Raw genomic sequence first — 19,063 nt, forward strand, 5'->3', positions numbered from 1 at the left:
GAGTGAGGAGTCCGCACACTTAGAATCCTTTTTGTTGTGTTTTTATTTTTTCATGGCAGGATAACGTTTCGACCTCAACAGTCTTCTTCTCCTAAGAATCCTGAGAATCTGAAGAAGACTGTTGAGGTCGAAACGTTATCCTGCCATGAAAAAATAAAAACACAACAAAAAGGATTCTGGAATATTATTTATTACAGATTAAGTTTTCATTTTGCCAATTACTGTAGTTACTCTCATTGAATCCCTAATGTTTACAGTGCTATTAAATGTAGGGCCTATATGTTGCTGCAGGAAATAAAAATGCCAGTAATTTTATGAAGTCAGATTCTCTTATATAATTTTAGTATACTGTAAAATTAGCATTTTTCTGCTGAATTCAACATATCTTTTTAGTCATTACACCCTAACACGCCCTCGCGGAACCCCAGGGGTCCCCTGCCCCCACTTTGGAAACCACAGGACTAAGTAACCATTTATCTTTTTATTAGATGCAATGAACAGTTGATTTAATGCTTTTATTGAACAAAGTATAAAACATAATGTGTGAACATGAGGATTTAACCTGTTTCATAATTATGTCTGATTAAGTTTTGTAAGCCATTCAATGGAGGGGTAGAGCAGTTGGATCAGTGGTAATGATCAGAAATAAATGTGTCCCACTTCTTCTGCCACATATCATGCAGTGTCTTCTTCAGAGACGGAGAGAGGGAGCTGTACCTATGCCACAAAAAAATATTAGATGTATTTAGTTAACGTGGTTTGTGTTAGGAGGGTTGATGTGTTTGTCTTACATGGTATGGGTAATCACATAGGCATACATGTATGGCTCTTTTCCACTGGCAGTTTTTTGATAGGCTTACAGTTTGACAATGCACAACTCGGCCGCCACTTTTTGCTTTTCGATTGGGCATGACACAGCTTAATCGAAGAGCAAAAAGTGGCGGCTGAATCGCACTGCGTCTAGCTGTAGGCCTACCAGAAAACCACCAGTGGAACAGAGGCAATACAGTGTGTGTGTGTGTGTGTGTGTGTGCGTGCGTATGTGCACATGACCACAAAGACAGTGACCGTTAACTCACAGGTAAAGTAAACTTTACTCACTTGATCGAGTTCATAGCAAGCTCTTTCAGGGTGCCCAAGTTGGCGCTTAAGCCACCTATTCCTACAAATGCCTCATAGAAGTCATAGGAGAGGCCGGTGTTCCCAAACAGACAGGGGTCATCGGAGCTGATGACCAGGGGGTGGCCCTCTGTCATGAGGACTGCGGCGGGGTGATTACGCATGTCAGACAGAAGCTTCAAAACCTGCAGTTAAATATGAATAATGTGAATATCTGTGTGTGTGTGTGTGCCTGCATGCAGTGCCGCACACAGACATTTTGGAGAGCAGGTGCTTGAGGGGGGGTGATGATCAGATGATAACTTAATTTCTAGATGATAATGCCAACATAGACCACAGTACATTGTGACAAAAAGGGACTTTCAAAAGGGACATTGTCCAGTGTGGCTAAGGGGCAGGTGCTTTGGTACGCGTTCCTACTGTATCTGTGCACGTCTATGCATGCGTGTGTTTTCCGGTTAAAGACAGTGAGGTGATTATTTGCTTTTTATATGCAAACAATACCAAAAAAGAGGAGATGGTGTTTAACTTGGCTTTCATTGACTTTCTTGGCAAACAAGATATCCATGCAATGCAATCAAGATGTGTACGTCTTTAATTCGTCAAGCAATAAAAATAGTCACACAATGCTACGTAAATACATCATTTGTCATCTATCACTATCAGCATCTGCCACTTTTTTGGAGGCAATGCATAAGACATCCACTGTCGGAGGTAATGGTTCTTAACTGGATGAACTGTCAGTCTTCAAATGTAAAATAATAAAATAAATGAAAGTTCTGCTTTCATTTATGACTAAAGGTACTTCAGATGATAAAAATATCAATACAGTCCTGGCATCTCTCTCTCTCTCTCTCTCTCTCTCTCTCTCTCTCTCTCTCTCTCTCTCTCTCTCTCTCTCTCTCTCTCTCACACACACACACTCACACACAGACACACACACACACCCACACTGTAGGCACAGATGCCAAAAACTTACTTGGTTGGATATGGGACATACTTCAACAGCCACATCCTTCTTTCTGGCAAGTTCTTTGGCCAGAGGGTGGTGAGGCAAAGCATAGCCGTGTCCAATCCGACTGGTGTTGAACAGCAAGGCGTCTAGCAAGTTGCCATCCACCTCAGTACCTTCCCGGTCTACACACACAACCAGAAAGAGTTAACTCAGCCGTGTTGCCAGATGGAAAACGTTTTTTTTTTTTTTGGGTGGGGTTGGGGCTGTGGGAGGAAATTATCATAGGCTACACGAACTCCAAATGGTTGTTTCAAGGCAACTACTGTAAATGAACTGAATGAAAACTGTGAAATTACCGTAGGCCTACATCATGTATTTTTGATCGCACAGAGGAGAAAATGATGGTACAATACGAAAGTTATCGTACATCTGGCAACACTGTTACTCAGTGTGAACGACCTGGACTGTAGTAAATACAGTCCACTGGCCCTGGCATGGTGCTGGCAGCCTGTCCTCCAGACCAACAGGGCCGGTGCCCCAAATTTACGCATATTACGCGCCTAACGGTAGGGACACATAGGAGGCGAAGCAAGCGAATCGAAGAGAGGCGAAATCCAACCGTCATCAGGTCGTTGCGGCGAATCAAATGGAATGGAACAGTTATGTTGTTGATTTGATTGGGCCGCGGCAGGCGAATTCGCTCCTCATTTGCATAACATTAAACTTTCTTTAATAATTTCGCTTCGCTTCGCTCCTGTTCGCTTGCTTTCGCTTGCCATCGCTTGCCTTCGCCTCTCTCATAGGAATGAATGGCAAAGTTCGCAAATTCGCGTGTATGTGTCCCTACCGTTACCGGGACACATAGCAGGCGAAACTAGCAAGGCGAAGAGAGGCGAAATTAAGTGTTCCATTCTAACAGCTCAACCGTCATCAGGTCCTCGCTGCGAATCAAATCGAATTAAACATTTGTGTAGTTGATTTGATTGGCCGGCGCACGTGAAATTCGGTCCTCATTTGCATAATATTAAACTTGGTTTACATGTAATAATTTTGCTCCGCTCCTATTCGCTTGCCTTCGCCTCCCTCATAGGAATGAATGGCGAAGTTTGCTTCGCTTGGCCAAATTCGCGTCTATGTGTCCCTACAGTTAGACCACCACAAAGAGCAGATGCACCCTCCTTAGGTGGTCTTCACTAGATTATATTTGTAACACACAATCAATCCCAATCAACCTTGCCAGAGGTCCGTTGTTGTAGTTGTGGTAGGCCTATCACTGGAAGTAAAGGTAAACAAGTGTTTAGCAATGACTCACCAGTCTCTCCTGCATGGAAATAGTAGGGAAGATGAACTCCGAATTGAGCAGGAAGACTCAGTGCCTCTTTGAAGTACCACAGAGGGTTCCCATCATCCTCCCTGCCCACCTGATGGACCATTGACATTTGATCAGAATTGGATCATTGTGTCTTTTGGTTGGCAAGGGCAATGAATACAGAACACTGTTTTATCATGATAATCATATCAATCAATCAATCAATCAATCAAAATATTTACATAGAACATTATCATAGGCTACATAAATGTCATTCAATGTGCTTAAGAATAGAGAAAAGAGAAGAAAAAAACTATATTGTGTTAGATAGTGTGTAATTAAAGGATAGTTCCGGCGTAAAATGAAAGTTTCACCATCGCTTTCCCATGCCACATAATGTATCTAATGATGAGCCATTCCGGGCAATGCCGCGCCGTTATGGAGTTAGCTAATTTTAAGCTTTTTGGTGAAAAACGCAGCCAACGCATCACGGCGGGGCCAATTATAAACCTATTCTTTTCTGATGTTTCCCCGCTATAAACAACTTCAAAAACGCTACACACTTCATCACAAAGGTCTCGTCAATCAAACCGAGGCACAGAGAATGTCATCGAACCACACAATCTTTCACTGGCCAGTGTTTTCAGAGGTGTCTCACTGTTGCAACTCTCTGACCCGGATGCAGGCTACTCAATCAGGTGGCTAGGTAGGCTAAACATGGTCCGCGGTTCGCACCGGCTGCGACCGTAAAATGAAAAGCTGGAACCCCGACCGTTTTCACCGACTGCCACTGTCTAAACCAGCCATATTACGGGAATGGCTAATAGCATTAGAAGTGGACGAAACTGGCGTAAAAACCCGGAGGGATCGCTACCGTGTGTGCAGGCAGCAGATTTGAAGAGTTGCATGGAGAGTACAGGTAGGCAGACTACTCTTACAAAGTAATTGCAACACGGTATAATATAACATGGATTCAGCTTTGTAATAACACACCACTGGTGGTGTACTTACATCTGTAAGAGTACTTCTAGTACGACTTTATAAATTCCTCCAGCCCTCCTCCGTTGCGTAATGGTCCATCTGACCTCGCGCGCCCTGGTCATTAGTCTACTTCACTGAAACTACTCTAGCATGCTTGACATCAACCACATCGAATGCCTCAGGTCGCACAATTTCACAATTTCACTTGCCATCCCGCGCTAGTTTGTTTTGACAGTGTATTTATCTCCTGTAGTGGGCTACATTTACTGTACCTGTAGGCTATATGCTTCCCAAAACAGAGTGCTTGCTGGCAAAGACGCGCGGTGTTGCAACCAGTTTCACAGATTCACAGACAGTCAAGATTCATGAGCCAGACACATTTACACATGTTTCTCTCTCTTCAAACATACCTCCATAGCCATGCGCCTTTTTGACACAGCATTCCTCTTTAGACGGTTTCGTTTAGGTGTTCCATCTCCCTTACTCTTCTTGTAGCCATCATCCATCATCCTCGAAATGCTCCCTCCACACACGGTAGTAGCGATCCCTCCGGGTTTTTATGTCAGTTTCGTCCACTTCTAATGCTATTAGCCATTCCCGTAATATGGCTGGTTTAGACAGTGGCAGTCGGTGAAAACGGTCGGGGTTCCAGCTTTTCATTTTACGGTCGTAGCCGGTGCGAACCGCGGACCATGTTTAGCCTACCTAGCCACCTGATTGAGTAGCCTGCATCCAGGTCAGAGAGTTGCAACAGTGAGACACCTCTGAAAACACTGGCCAGTGAAAGATTGTGTGGTTCGATGACATTCTCTGTGCCACGGTTTGATTGACGAGACCTTTGTGATGAAGTGTGTAGCGTTTTTGAAGTTGTTTATAGCGGGGAAACATCAGAAAAGAATAGGTTTATAATTGGCCCCGCCGTGATGCGTTGGCTGCGTTTTTCACCAAAAAGCTTAAAATAAGCTAACTCCATAACGGCGCGGCATTGCCCGGAATGGCTCATCATTAGATACATTATGTGGCATGGGAAAGCGATGGTGAAACTTTCATTTTACGCCGGAACTATCCTTTAACTATCACCAAAGGCAGATGAGAACAAAACTGTTTTTAACTTCCTTTTAAAACAAGATACTGTTCGGGCATATCATAAAATGACATACAGGGATACCAAAGAACGTATTCACGTAAATATTAAATCATTAAATACTCATTATATACTAAGCAGGAGTTTGCTTGTGTTCATGTTTCTCTCTAATAACTGATGCAGCAACACAAATATTGAACTGAGCATTGGTCCATCTCACCAAGTCAAACCCTGCTATCAGCTCCGGAAAATTCTTTTGCATTTCAATGGCACTTTTGACAGCTAGCTTCATTGAATACAGACACTGGATCCTGGAAAGAAAGACGACGTGAATATGCAGTGGGTTTATGGATCAATCATTCAAAAAGACAAAAATGTAGGCCTACACACAAGATTATTTTGCGTTCTGTTTCACTCAAGAAAGGCTGCCAGACGGCTAGCCCAAGGGGCTGGAATATAATCCGCGCATGCGCGAGTTCTGAGGTACACTTATATCAAAACTTCATCACGTGAGTATGCCGCGCTACTGTACACAGTATATAAGTCCCAGCGCGGCATACTTCGTCCTCTTTAATCCCTCACGCGATCTGATAAGGTACGAATTGATACTGGTAACGAGGTGCCTACTGGCAGTTAGCTGTCCGAGAGCTGGTGACTATTGTTGCCCCTCTCCAGGCTATCGTTATCAGGCTATTATCCCCACCTTATTAAGGTGTGCTATCGCCGCTTACAGTAACGGTGGCTTCTCCCTGTAGCTTGTGCTTTCGCATGTGAAGCTACTCTCGTGGAATCCCCGAGGCGCATATCCACCTGGAATTCAACTTGAGGTAAGTAATCTGTTGTTGTGGTTTGCTCTAGGGAGGAAAGAGATTACAGAGACATCTCTCTAGCTATATCTCTAATGTTGCTACGGGCACCTTCGGCGCCGTTCAGTAGCTCACTGTGATTCTGCCGCCACTCTCCCTCTTCTATCGAGTTGCTTGCGTGCATGAACTCTCCTGCAGGACGGCCGCGACTCTTCCTCTGTCGAGGAAGTTACTCGCTGGGCTCGTTGGTTCCGCAGTGGAATAATTATCCTGTGTAACAAACTGCCGCCACTCTCCCTCTATCGAGTTGCTTGCGTGCATGTTATACTCCAGCTGCCTCATCTGACGTGATCTCGTGCTGCGCAACTCTCGGCACCGACAATCTCATTCTCGGTACCGGTGAGAGATCAACGCTGGTACCAGAATTCCACTTGAAATTCAACTTGAAATTCAACTTGAGGTAAGTAATCTGTTGTTGTGGTTTGCTCTAGGGAGGAAAGAGATTACAGAGACATCTCTCTAGCTAATCAACGCTGCCTGCCGCCGCTCTCCCTCTGTCGAAGGAGTTGCTTGCGAGCATGTTATAGGCTACTCCAGCAGCCTCACATGACGTGATCTCGTGCTGCGCAACTCTTGGTACCAACAATCTCATTCTCGGTACCGATGAGTGATCAACGCTGGTACCAGGGTCGGTACCTAGGGTGATTAGTGCTGCTACTGGAGTGTGAGACACTTAGTGCCCACCATCTCTTGCACCTCTGCTGGAACCATATCTGGTACCAGGCAGTAACAGTGCTATCAGGTTCATGCCTAAAGTCAAGGTGTGACTGAAATAATAATGATACTTAATGATGAAGTAATAATAATATTAATAATAACATTTATATATTTTAATATAGGTTAAAAAAAAAAAAAAAAAAAACGATGCCTGGATTCCAGAACTGTTTTAATTGCAACAGTAGAATGCCAGTGAAAGATGGACATACACTGTGTGTGACATGTCTGAGCCCTGATCATGCACTAGCTTTAAGGGCAGGGAGAGCGGTCTCCCCTTCTCATCACATACTCTACTGAGTAAGGTGAATAGGGCTACAGATGGCCCCTTCAGTGCAGCCTGCAAGGGTGTCACCACAGCAGCTGTCCCCACAAGGTGCTGATAATAGTGTGGAGCTGCTATGAGTGCAAGCATCCGATAACCTTGATGCTGGATACATAGATGGCTTAACATCTCCCCATCATTCTGATTTGAGCTCAGACCTCTTCCCCCGGACTTTGTCAGGGAAATGACGACTGTGTGGGAGCAACCAGAGGTGGCTACCCCTATGCTGCAGTGGGCACAGTTTGCCAACATCCACGGAGCGGATAACGTTGGTTTTTGGCAACTATTTCGCGATGGATGACTATTGCTGCTCTCGTCCTCCCTCCCACAGCTCTTGTGCGGAAGGTGGCCCTGCCGCACGTTTTCTCCCACACTCAATTGGAGGTGTGGGAAATGTGTTCTCCCAGTTCTTGGGTTGTTTCAACGGTAAGGTTTGGTTACCGGCTACAGTTCAGGCGCCGCCCACCCATGTTCAAGGGTGTTCTTGTTTCTCATCAGCCAGACCCAGAGCGGCAGCTGGCCTTACAGAGGAGATAAATACTCTGTTAAGGAAAGGAGCAATAAGGGAGTTAAGTCGCAACGAACGGCGGAGTGGCTTTTATTTGAGCTACTTCCTAGTTCCGAAACTAGATGGTGGATTCCGTGCAATACTGGACCTAAGGCCACTAACCAGTATTTACGCCCGTTGCATTTCAAATGCTGTCACTGACCCAAATCTGTCAATCGATTCAGTGCGGGGATTGGTTCACGAGTATAGGCTTCAGAGGTGCCTATTTCCACATTGCAGTCCACCCTGCTCATCGCCAGTTTCTCCGATTGCGTTGGAGGACAGAACTTTCGAGTTCAACGTCCTTCCCTTCGGCCTATCCCATTCACAAAATACATGGACACAGCCTTGAGCCCGCTGTGTCAGAGGGGCGTCAGAGTCAATTATCTATCTCAATTACGACTGGTTAAAATGTTCCCAGTAGAGTCAGCAGGCAGGGCAGGACACAGCAATGGTAATGGAATACTTACAAATGTTGGGCCTGTCTCTCAATTCAGACAAGAGCCAACTGCCTCCCTCACAACAAATCACCTTCCTTGGAGTGAAACTGGACTCTGACGATGGTGGCATGTCTCTCGGATCAGGAGGTTATTGCCCTGAAACAATGCCGGTCACAGTTCATGGGACGGAGGAATGTGCATGCTCACCAGTGTCAGAGGCTGCTGGGCCTCATGGCTGCTGCATCCTAGATGGTACGCCTTGGCCTTCTAGATATGGGTCCAGTGCAAAGTGGTACCTGCCCAAGTACACCCAGTACTGGACAGGGGAAAATCTGTCCCTCTGCCACCTGTGTGCCTATGAGCCCTCCAATAGTGGGCCATACCCCAGAATTTGTGCAGAGGTGTACGACTAGGCAGAATCTACCAGCGCAAAGTTCTGACCACAGACGCATCGCTGTCAGGCTGGAGGGCAGTCTTGAATGATGTAGGAGCCAGAGGAGTGTTGGAAAACTGTCCACATAAATATTCTTGAGTTGAGACTGATATATCTTGCCCCCCGGCACTTTTTGCCAGTACTCCAGAACAAGAGTGTCTTAATTCAAACAGATAACATGTCAGCCATAGCATATGTGACCGCCAGGGAGGCCTGAGGTCCCAGGCGTTACGCAACATGGCCCGTGAACTCCTCCTCTAAGCAGGCACTCGACTCCACTCGATCAGAGCAGTGCACCTGCCGGGCACTCTGAACACAGCAGGTATGCTGCTGTGAAGGGGTAAGCCACACCCAAGTGAATGGCGATTGTACCCGGAAACAATGCATCTGATCTGGGTTCATTTTGGGAAGGCACACAGCAATCTTTTCGCCTCAAGGGAGTCGTCCCACTGTCCACTCTGGTCTTCCTTAAACCAAGACGACGCACCACTGGGGGTGGACGATCTTCCCCCCTCTCTCCATGATTCCTGGAGAAGACCAGGAAGGAGAACCTGAGAGTTGTCTTAATGGCTCCATTTCGCCCCCATGTGCCATGGTTTGCAGAGATTCAGATCCTCCTCTCGAGTACCCCATGGCAACTCCCATTGCGCAAGGGGAGAGTTGTGGCACCTGACACCAGCCGCCCTAAATTTGTGGGTCTGGCCGTTAGAAGGGACACCCTCCTCGCTCGGGGGTTGTTATTCTCAGTTACAAGAACCTTGCAGTGTGCTAGGGCCCCATCGACAAGAGCTGTGTACTCTTAAAGATGGGCAGCCTTCAAAGCATGGTGCGAACAGTGGCATGAGTGCCCCCGGTCCTGCCCTCTAGCTTCAGTCCTGGAATTCTTGCAAAAGAAACTTGGTGAAGGCAAGTCCCCTTCAAAGCTAAAGGTTTTTCTCTCTGCAATATCCGCCTGCCATAAGCGAGTAGATGGCAAAACGCTCGGAGCTAATCCTCTGTCTATCCAATTCATGAGAGGAGCTCAAAGACTGCGCCCAAGGAGGCTTCAATCTGTGCCGCCATGGCAGTTCCACATTGTCCTCAGTGCTCTGGCGAAGCCCCCATTCGAGCCCGTTGGGAGTATCAACCTAAAATGGCTGTCTCAGAAGGCGATTTTTCTTCTCGCCATCACCTCAGCGAAGCGTATTGGAGAGCTACATGCGCTGTCCACTCATCCTGACTGCTTCCATGTTCAGCCAGAAGGCACCGGTGTGGTCCTACGCCCTAATACAGACTTTATGCAGAAGATTCTTTCAACACAGAATCTCAACCAGGCGATTGTGTTGGACTCCTACAGCCCTCCTAACTCTGAGCCACCTCATGGTCGCTCCTGAAGGGAGTCCTTTTACAAGAGGTTGCCCGGTGGCCTGCTGGGCTTCACCGTCGATCTTCACAAGGTTCTATAACCTCAACATGTTATCTCCCACATCCTTTGGGAATTCGGTTCTAAGCTTGTGACAGATGGTCACATATTCGACTGTGTTTAACTTGAGTTCTGTTAACCAGTCACTCTAGCCCTGTTCGCATGTGGACATTCAATAAGGGTCTTTGACTCTTGCATTGTCCAGTGTCTTTATTCAATTGTCGTATGGTTGTCCGCCGCGACGTTTGGGCATACATATTCCAGCCCCTTGGGCTAGCCGTCTGGCAGCCTTTCTTGAGTGAAACAGAACGTTGGGTTACGGATGTAACCTTGGTTCTGTGAAGGAAAGAAAGGCTGCCAGACTTCGTCGTCGCTCTGGACTTCGCGTTCAGGATTTTTATGAGGACGAAGTATGCCGCGCTGGGACTTATATACTGTGTACAGTAGCGCGGCATACTCACGTGATGAAGTTTTGATATAAGTGTACCTCAGAACTCGCGCATGCGCGGATTATATTCCAGCCCCTTGGGCTAGCCGTCTGGCAGCCTTTCTTTCCTTCACAGAACCAAGGTTACATTCGTAACCCAACGTTATCTTACTAACCTGTGAGTTGAAAGTATGACCCGCAATCCCAAGAAGTCTGGATGCTTTGATGAGAATTTTGCGATCACATCCTGGTAGAGTTTCGCTGACCAAACCCTTTCATGAATGCTGCCATCAGCCTCATACAACTGCAAATCGAACAAGAGTAATAAGAGATAGCAACATGGCCCACTTCCTAATGCTTTATTCAGGCAATGATCTGTTTTAGGCATCACACTTACGCGACCCAAAACACTGTGGTTAGAAGGAACAGCAGGCAGACAGACAGACAGACAGACAGACAGACAGACAGGGTCATTGCAATACCTGGCCCCCAGTAATACCTGGCCCACCCCCCTCCGTGGCCAGATAATCATCATTTGGTCTACTTTCTTAGATTTTTCCAATATGCATGAACACACAGAAGTTGTGTATGTTACTGTATCTACAGAGAATCTCATGCATTTAGGTCATAGTGAAGTGTTAAGTTGTAGGCCAATAGACTTCTATTTTGAAGTTTGAAGAGGCTGTGGGTGCGTTCCATTATGCGACCTTGCGTCCTCCACTTGTGCTTGTGGCCTCGTAACAGGAAGTAATACGTCATGATGACATCGCTGACAACAGCATTATATTTCAACATCTTGCAAAAGCTCAATTTTAAAGTCATATTCTCATTTGCAAACTGGATGGTGTATGAAGAATAGTTCCCCAAAAATTGTTCTGGCTAGGCTGACGGCGGGGAAACTTAATTGTTTTCTCCACAGAGGCGGGGCATCAGCAAAACGTGAGGCCACAAGCACAAGTGGAGGATGCAAGGTTGCATATTGGAATGCACCCTGTGTCTCTTCCCTGAAAGACATATGCAGTTCTAGCCTGCAAATAACAGGAACAGTTTAGTCTGGCATTGCATCATTTGCAGCCAGTTAAACATAAAAAAGTAAGTTGCCCTGTCTCCTGCCTTAACTTTGTAAGTTAACTCAACTTGAGAAAGCCTTGAGGTTGAGTTAAGCCTTCAGTTGAGTTGACTTAAAATATTAAGGTAGCAGGGAAACATACTTTTTTACATTTAACTGGCTCGCAATGTTTTAGAGTGTGGGGAGCCAATCGTCAGCATTGAAACCATTCAAATTGCTCAATAGTACAAACCCCAACTCCGATGAAGTTGGGACGTTTGGTAAACAGTGAATAAAATCAAAATGCTATAATTTTCAAAACATTCAATCTATTCATTAGATGGAGAATAGTGAAAAGACAACATATTAAGTGTTAAAACCGAGAAAGAATATTGTTTTGGGGGACATATGTACTCATTTCTAATTTGATAAATCCAACACGTCTCAAAAGAGTTGGGACGGGGATCAGTGAAATTTAGTAAACATCCAAATAAGATAAAACAACAAAGAAGAACATTTCAAAATGAATTGTACTGACTGACAATATAGGTGTCCAGGTATAAGATCATCACAGACAGGCTGAGTCACTCAGAATTAAAGATGCAAAGGGAATAATTACCATAGTTATTACATACATTTTTGAATTCCCTTTGATTTACCACGATTGAGTGTATATAAGACATATTTTTGTTAATAAAATCATTGTATAGGTTCATGACATCATGAAATATATATTGGCTGTAGTCTCACTCTAATTCCTGGAGTGCTAGAGCTATTGAAAATTGACCATATTAAGAATGCTTAATGTGTGCAAATGATACAGGGGTGTAACATTCTCCTAAGCACCTGAGCTCACTTGAAATAAACCCAGAAGACATGGGAAACTGTCCTTTGCTTACAGAAGTCAGCAGAAGTTGTAGAAGTCCATTCTTTTTGACAATAATAGAGCATGGCACATCCTGTGCTACAGTGAAAATGGACCATCCAACTTGTGTTAGTGCTAGCTTCAAAAGTCAGCCTCCATGATGGCATGCGGGTGCAGTAGTGCATTGGTTAAGATGTTCTCACTCATCTGTAGAGTTAAATACAGTGCTGAATGGTATACATGGGTTTTAAACAGCATGAAAAGCCACTCATGCAATATATTTTGAAGGGAGATCTTCGATTACTGCCACATAGTAAGGTCAAATTGCATTCTCTACTATGTTTAACAGTTTGGCTCCATCATAAGGACCAGCAGGTGATAAAATGGTGGGTTTTTGGTCAAGACCTGTCACACTGTAAGCACTACAGAAAGGAAAACATTGCAAAACATGACAAGGAATACACCCACCATTTAAGCTGGTGAAATCATGTCCAAGATAGGAATTAACACTGTTTTTTATGTAAAATCATCTCATCGGTTAATGTATTTAACTGTTAAGTGTTGTCTTTTGTTTTGTTTTTAGTCTTCCTCGACATTTGCTGCCATTTATTGTCCCCGTCCCAACTCTTTTGAGACGTGTTGGATTTATCAAATTAGAAATGAGTACATATGTCCCCCAAAACAATATTTTTTCTCGGTTTTAACACTTAATATGTTGTCTTTTCACTATTCTCCATCTAATGAATAGATTGAATGTTTTGAAAATGATAGCATTTTGATTTTATTCACTGTTTACCAAACGTCCCAACTTCATCGGAGTTGGGGTTAGTAATAGGACAGCTCATCTGCGTCATCACCGTGCCAAACCACTTGCTACACAGATGCAAGCAGACAGAAATCTCACGGCATTGGGGGACAGATTTCATGGGGGGTCAGCAGATGTTCCCACAACCCAATGGTCCCACAGCTTATTCCTGCTGCTCCATGTTCCCACATTTTAAAGAAGTTCAAATATAGGCACTATGTTCCACAACTCTCCCACATTTCTAACAATAAGCTAAGAGAACATGCCTTCCTCCCCGCCATGGACCATAGGGCCTAAATTTGAATGAGTTCTTAGAAATGTGGGAACATGGAGCTGCAGAAATATGGTGTGGGACCAATGGGCCTAAAAAATAATGTTAAAAGTCTTAGTGATGTGGGAGAACTATTGCAGAGTAAATGTTCAAAATACCATATAACAACACGCATACTAACCCGCGGTATGCTACTTCTTATCTCCACATACATTACATTGTCTGTATACAATTCCTCCAGGGCTTGGTAGAGGTAGTCTCTGAACACGGGAGCATAGGAGACCAGGCCAGAGAGGACACGAAAAGCATCCTCAAAACGGGCCCACGCAGCGTCCTGAGTTGGGTAGGCCGATTCTGGGTCATCGGTAAGTAGGGTGAGATTCTGAATGAGGCTACAGACAATAAAAAAAAATTGTGAGACATGACATGACATATTTAAGTCTACAGGATATAGTAGCAAAGAATTGATATGAATACATTTTTAATTTCTGAACCAAAAATAGGCTATTCACCTTATTACACCCCGCCTATTAGGCCTCCATTTCCGGTCTGCTAGTTCCAGTTAGCCTAACCATAGCCCTTCTGAATAATTTAGCACTAGCAAAGTCGTAATGGTGCCACCCTTGTAACTGGTGGATAATAAGGTGGATAGGCTATATAGTATTTTTTTTCTTTTTTTATTTATTTCTTTCTTACATTTACTCAGACATTTACAGTATTAATTCAATTGTACAGATGTCATCCATTCATTCGTTCAGTCTTTAACTCAATCAACCAGTGAGTCGAGTTGATCAGTGAGTGGTTGAGACCTGTGGTCAAACTTGACAGGATCAGCCATGTTGGCTCTCAGGGTCTTCAGCAGCTGCCAGTGCCAGCAGTTGTATGTGGGGTAGGGCGTCCAAGTGGAGAAGAGGAATCGCACTGAATTGCCCGTGAAGCAGATGTAGCAGTCCGGCCTGTAGGTGGCATTCTTCACCAGCCACTCCGCACTCACCAGGGCTCGGCCATGCAGGTGGAGAGCAGCACCTGAAATGAATGATAAATGTCCGCAACACTGTTAATGCTTCCAGTTGTTTAATGGCAGGACGTTTCAGACCTCAGTCCTTCTTCAAGTGCAACAAAGAACAGGAGTATGGGATGGGGAGCGTGTCTCATAAAAAATTAAAGGGGCCTATATACAAAGTGGGCACCAGAGGGCTAACCTGGTTCTCACGCAGATGGATGAGCTCACAAAGTTTAACAAAGATGCACGAAGCATGCGTGAGAGCCAGGCTATCAGAGGGCACCTTTCCCAAAACAGCACCAGAGCAGCACCTGACCAGCACAACCACAACCAGTTCATCTTTTTTTCTGTCTTTTTTTATCAGAGCTTGGAATGTTTTAATTGCAGTACATGCAGTACGCTCACTCAACATGTAAAAACACAAGCAATTTAGATTCAAGCTTAGATTCAAACCAAGAACAATACAAATACTTAGCCTATGCAAATGTTCTACAATAGATCTTATTTTGAATTTATTTAAAATTATTCCATCCCATTATAATGTTCTGTTATATTACCAACTGATACCAGGCAAAAACGAATCAAGTGGGGTGGTACAATTGAAGATATTTGGCATCAGTAGTATCAGAGTAGGCAACTAATTTGGCATCAGTAGCATCAGATACCCAGAGCATGACAGACATCAAAACGTTTTCTATTCATCATTTTTAAATCCATTTGAAAAAGTGCCAACTAACTGGACACTTCACAGTGTGTGTAAAAGTGTGTTTGTGTGCGTGTGGGTGGGGGGTCCTTTAGTGTGTGTGTGTGTGTGTGTGTGTGTGTGTGTGTGTGTGTGTGTGTGTGTGTGTGTGTGTGTGTGTGTGTGTGCGCGTGCGCGTGTGTATTTGTTTACCTTTAGGCATTTTCTTTATTAGTTGAAATATAGGGCTCTTCTCAATGTAGGGCCGTGCTTTGAAGAAATGCACAGAGGGCGGGAATGGATCCAATGCCATCTCCTGCACCTTCAGTTTGTGCAGATAGGCGTCGAGCTTCTGCTCAGCAGCATTCAGCACAACACTGCCCCCTGTTTGCATAGAGGCCTCCTGTCGCATCAGCTGCTCCCTATGCCGTGGGTCAGGGGCGGCACCACAGAGGTGCAAGGCAAGGGTCAAGGCCATGATGGAGAACGTGGCGGAAGGCGTAGAGCTGGGACTAAGGTGGTTCATCTTTGTCCAAGTATTACACAGGGATCTATAATGAAGTTATTATAATCAGCAGAGAAATACAAAGTTAAGGCCCAGCCCAGTAACCACAAAAACAAGTGGCCTGCCAATAATGGGAGGATTTAAAGATATCCTATGCAACTTTGACATAAACACGCCGATATAAACAACTTTATAGCGGCCTCTAGTGGTTCTGCCGAAAATGTGCATTGTATTGGATAGACATTGGCTTCGAGATTATGTGCGAATTAAATTTCTTCGTCTTCTGTAATTAGCCAGCTTCCCTTCCTTGCATTCAGCTCTCTCCACTTCTAAGGGCCTTTACCACATGTGCGATTCTCCCCCTTGCTTATGAGTTCGTCCTATTAAAGTGATACTGTCCCATTTTCGGAAAGAAGCTCATATTACACCTCCCCTTGAGTTAAATAATTGAGGTTTACCTTTCTCCTATCACTGTAAGTGCTACTCTATCCTATTAGAGCCAACCTGCACTGAGGTGGTGGGGAACCTATGTCTCGGGGGCCGCTTACACTGTGGTGCTGGAAATGAGGTTGTGATTCTCCCTCCACTTTCCTCCATGTGCCACTACCTAATGAAAGGTGCAGAATCGAGGCTACTGGTATACTGGATATACATATTGTACAGGACAACCTTCAGAACTAGGGGACAGCTTGGGGGTACCATGGCGCCACGTCTAAGGCTAAGACCATGACCCAGGTTTGAGTCCAGAATGGGTCATAGATCAGTCATGGGTAAGCGGTTAGGGCGTCAGACTTGTAGCCCAAAGGTTGCTGGTTCAATTCCCGACCTGCTAGGTTGGTGGGTGGAGTAATTAACCAGTGCTCTCGCCCATCACTGAGGTACCCTGAGCATGGTGAGGCATAAATGCAATTTCATTGTGTGCAGTGTGCACTTGTGTGCTGTAGAGTGTTGTGTCACAATGAATCAAGAGCTTTTTATTGTCATTGACAAATACTTACTCCAGTGACAATGACAATGCCCAGGTGGGTTTTCATTCTTTCTTTTCACCCCAATCCTACCCCATGTCCCTCTCCCACTCATTTCCTGTATCCATCCTCAACTGTCCAGTCTAAATAAAGCCCCACAGACAAATTAAAAGAAATAAAAAAGAACTAGGAGACAGCTCAGGGTCCCTCTAACTTATCCACATTCTTTTTTACCCCTCATGTGCTTACAGTACACACACACACACACAAAGAAGGAAGGTAATGATATTAAACTTAATGTCACTTATGGGGACGTGCCGAACATCAGCAGGGAAGCTGACACAGCAACCTCACAATAGACACACGACAGTACACAGCAGGTTTCATCCTGAATGTTCATGGAAACAGTTATGTTTCACATGAAATGGTCTTGGCGGTGGCTCAATTGGTTAAGGCACTGTACTATTCAGGCAAGGACCCGGGTTTGATTGCTGCCCGAGGTCATTTCCGATCCTCCCCCATCTCTGTCACCATCTCACACTGTCCTATCAAATAAAGTCGGGAAAGCCCCTAAAAATCTCCAAATATAATTTTTTAAAAGTTCCCGTCATATCACATGAATGTCAAATGGGATACTTATGAATATAGAGAATATTGAGAAGGAAAACTTACCAGTTCAAATTACTGTACTTCCTTGGGTCTCTAGGCAAAGACTGAATGGAGTGAAAGAGGAGATAAATCACCCAGGAATCTTCCGGCATCTGCTGTAGACCAACTACACTTGTGTTCTTGTGGTCCAAGAAATAATAATAAAATAAAAAAGTTCAACAGCTTCTTCTAAAAGGCATCCAGTTCCACATTGTTCCAGCATCTGAAGAGCACAGTGACCTCATCCGCCCTTGAAACTAGAGACAAAAGCATATCAGCCAGACCTCATCATGAGTACACATGCTACTGTTCCGCTGTCATAAGGGATCCTCAATGGCCAACAAGACTCCTCTGCCTCCTCTACAACACATTCGCTTTATACATTGTTAAAAAAAAATGTGTAGTGTGCTCAAACTTACCCCCTATCCCCCAGTAAACCCCATTGATACCCTTGTCCTAACAATATTGTACTTGTCTTGATGACAACAAACTTACACTTTCCCCCTTCTACAGCAGCCGTCAGTCTGCTGCATTCCTCTGCCTGTCTGACTGGAGTCTGTTCCATGAAGGAGCTCCACAACAATCAGGCATGTGACTGTGGCTCACTCCATAATAAATGACTCAGCTTTGAGAAAATGAAATTAAGGATTTTTTTCTCTCTCTCCCCTGTTCTTGGCAGTTGCTGCCTCTGGTCTATCCAGCTTTGTGTGAATGTCAGGCTGTAGTTTGAATATAGGCTATAAAACCCTTCATTAAGTCCTGAGGTAGACCTCTATGGTTGAAACATGCTGGTCTTTGTTTTATTATGCAATGACCTACAGTTTTCTGGAAAAAAAACTCAAATTCTTTTAATTTACTGATCCCTCTTTATGTACAATTTGGATTCACTTCACTGTTTAAAGGTGCACTGTGTAGGATGTGGCCAGTGTAGGTATTGCAACTACCCTGCTCATTGAAACTGTCCTGCTTATTGTCAAACAAGATCTTTTCATGAATATTTACCAACCCAAATTTGCTAGTATAACCAAAGTACAGCAATTTTTGCAGCTAAAAATGTCAATTTCTTGAAATTCAAAATGGCAGACCATGGAGAAGATCCCCCTTTTCATGTATGAAAAGTGCACTTTTCCCAGTCATAATGAATACTTGTTAAAAAAGTATTTTTTAAAGAATTTGATGGTGGTGGTAAGTATTTGTTAAGTATTTGGTGGTGGTAAGTACTTGTTAATCAGACACATTGATAAAATACACATTTAAACTATTGCAGCAACCAACCACCCATCTGCCATTATACACCACATTCCTCATTATTACGCAAATGACATTTTTTGCCGTTTTCCCAAATAATCAATAGAAATGACAGTCGTCATAATTTTCAAGTAATCAGCCATTAGAGTACAATTAAAATGTTTTTGAATGAACCTTCCAATGATAACGGTATTTTTGTAAATAATAAAAATCTTAAAATGCCCAAAATGCTCTGTTCCAAATTACGGTATTACGCAATACAGTTTTTAGTGCTGTATTCTAAATTTCTTTCTTTTTCTCCCATTTACATCAAAACAGTTGACATTTGGTACCTTCTAAAACCTTCTAACTCAGCAGACATAACATCCCATTCATTTTCAATGTCATTATCTCCAAAGCACCTGAACGTGGCATGGAACTC

At 44.2% G+C, this 19,063-nt stretch overlaps 1 protein-coding gene across 1 annotated transcript; it reads right to left on the bottom strand.

Annotated features, from left to right (window-relative positions):
- Positions 1-182: 182 nt before the first annotated feature.
- On the bottom strand, positions 183-17,934 carry ada2b (adenosine deaminase 2b). The gene is made up of 11 exons (XM_063217060.1): positions 17,890-17,934; positions 17,419-17,651; positions 15,490-15,827; positions 14,401-14,617; positions 13,773-13,983; positions 10,779-10,906; positions 5,669-5,759; positions 3,387-3,495; positions 2,099-2,256; positions 1,102-1,304; positions 183-717 (listed from the first exon to the last, which is right to left on the bottom strand). The coding sequence occupies exons 3-11, from the start codon at positions 15,800-15,802 to the stop codon at positions 627-629; spliced, it is 1,521 nt and encodes a 506-aa protein (XP_063073130.1). The 5' UTR covers positions 15,803-15,827; positions 17,419-17,651; positions 17,890-17,934; the 3' UTR covers positions 183-626.
- Between the last annotated feature and the right edge of the window lie 1,129 nt (positions 17,935-19,063).

Source organism: Engraulis encrasicolus, chromosome 15, assembly GCF_034702125.1.
Source record: "Engraulis encrasicolus isolate BLACKSEA-1 chromosome 15, IST_EnEncr_1.0, whole genome shotgun sequence".
NCBI classification, from domain to species: domain Eukaryota; kingdom Metazoa; phylum Chordata; class Actinopteri; order Clupeiformes; family Engraulidae; genus Engraulis; species Engraulis encrasicolus.

Excerpts from the sequence above, each read along its gene's own strand:
- ada2b (XM_063217060.1), bottom strand. The coding sequence starts at position 15,802 with ATGAACCACCTTAGTCCCAGCTCTACGCCTTCCGCCACGTTCTCCATC. Across the intron at positions 10,907-13,772 it reads TAAGAAGTAGCATACCGCGG|TTGTATGAGGCTGATGGCAG; the intron begins GTTAGTATGCGT and ends TTCGATTTGCAG. Across the intron at positions 3,496-5,668 it reads TGATAGCAGGGTTTGACTTG|GTGGGCAGGGAGGATGATGG; the intron begins GTGAGATGGACC and ends ATGGTCCATCAG.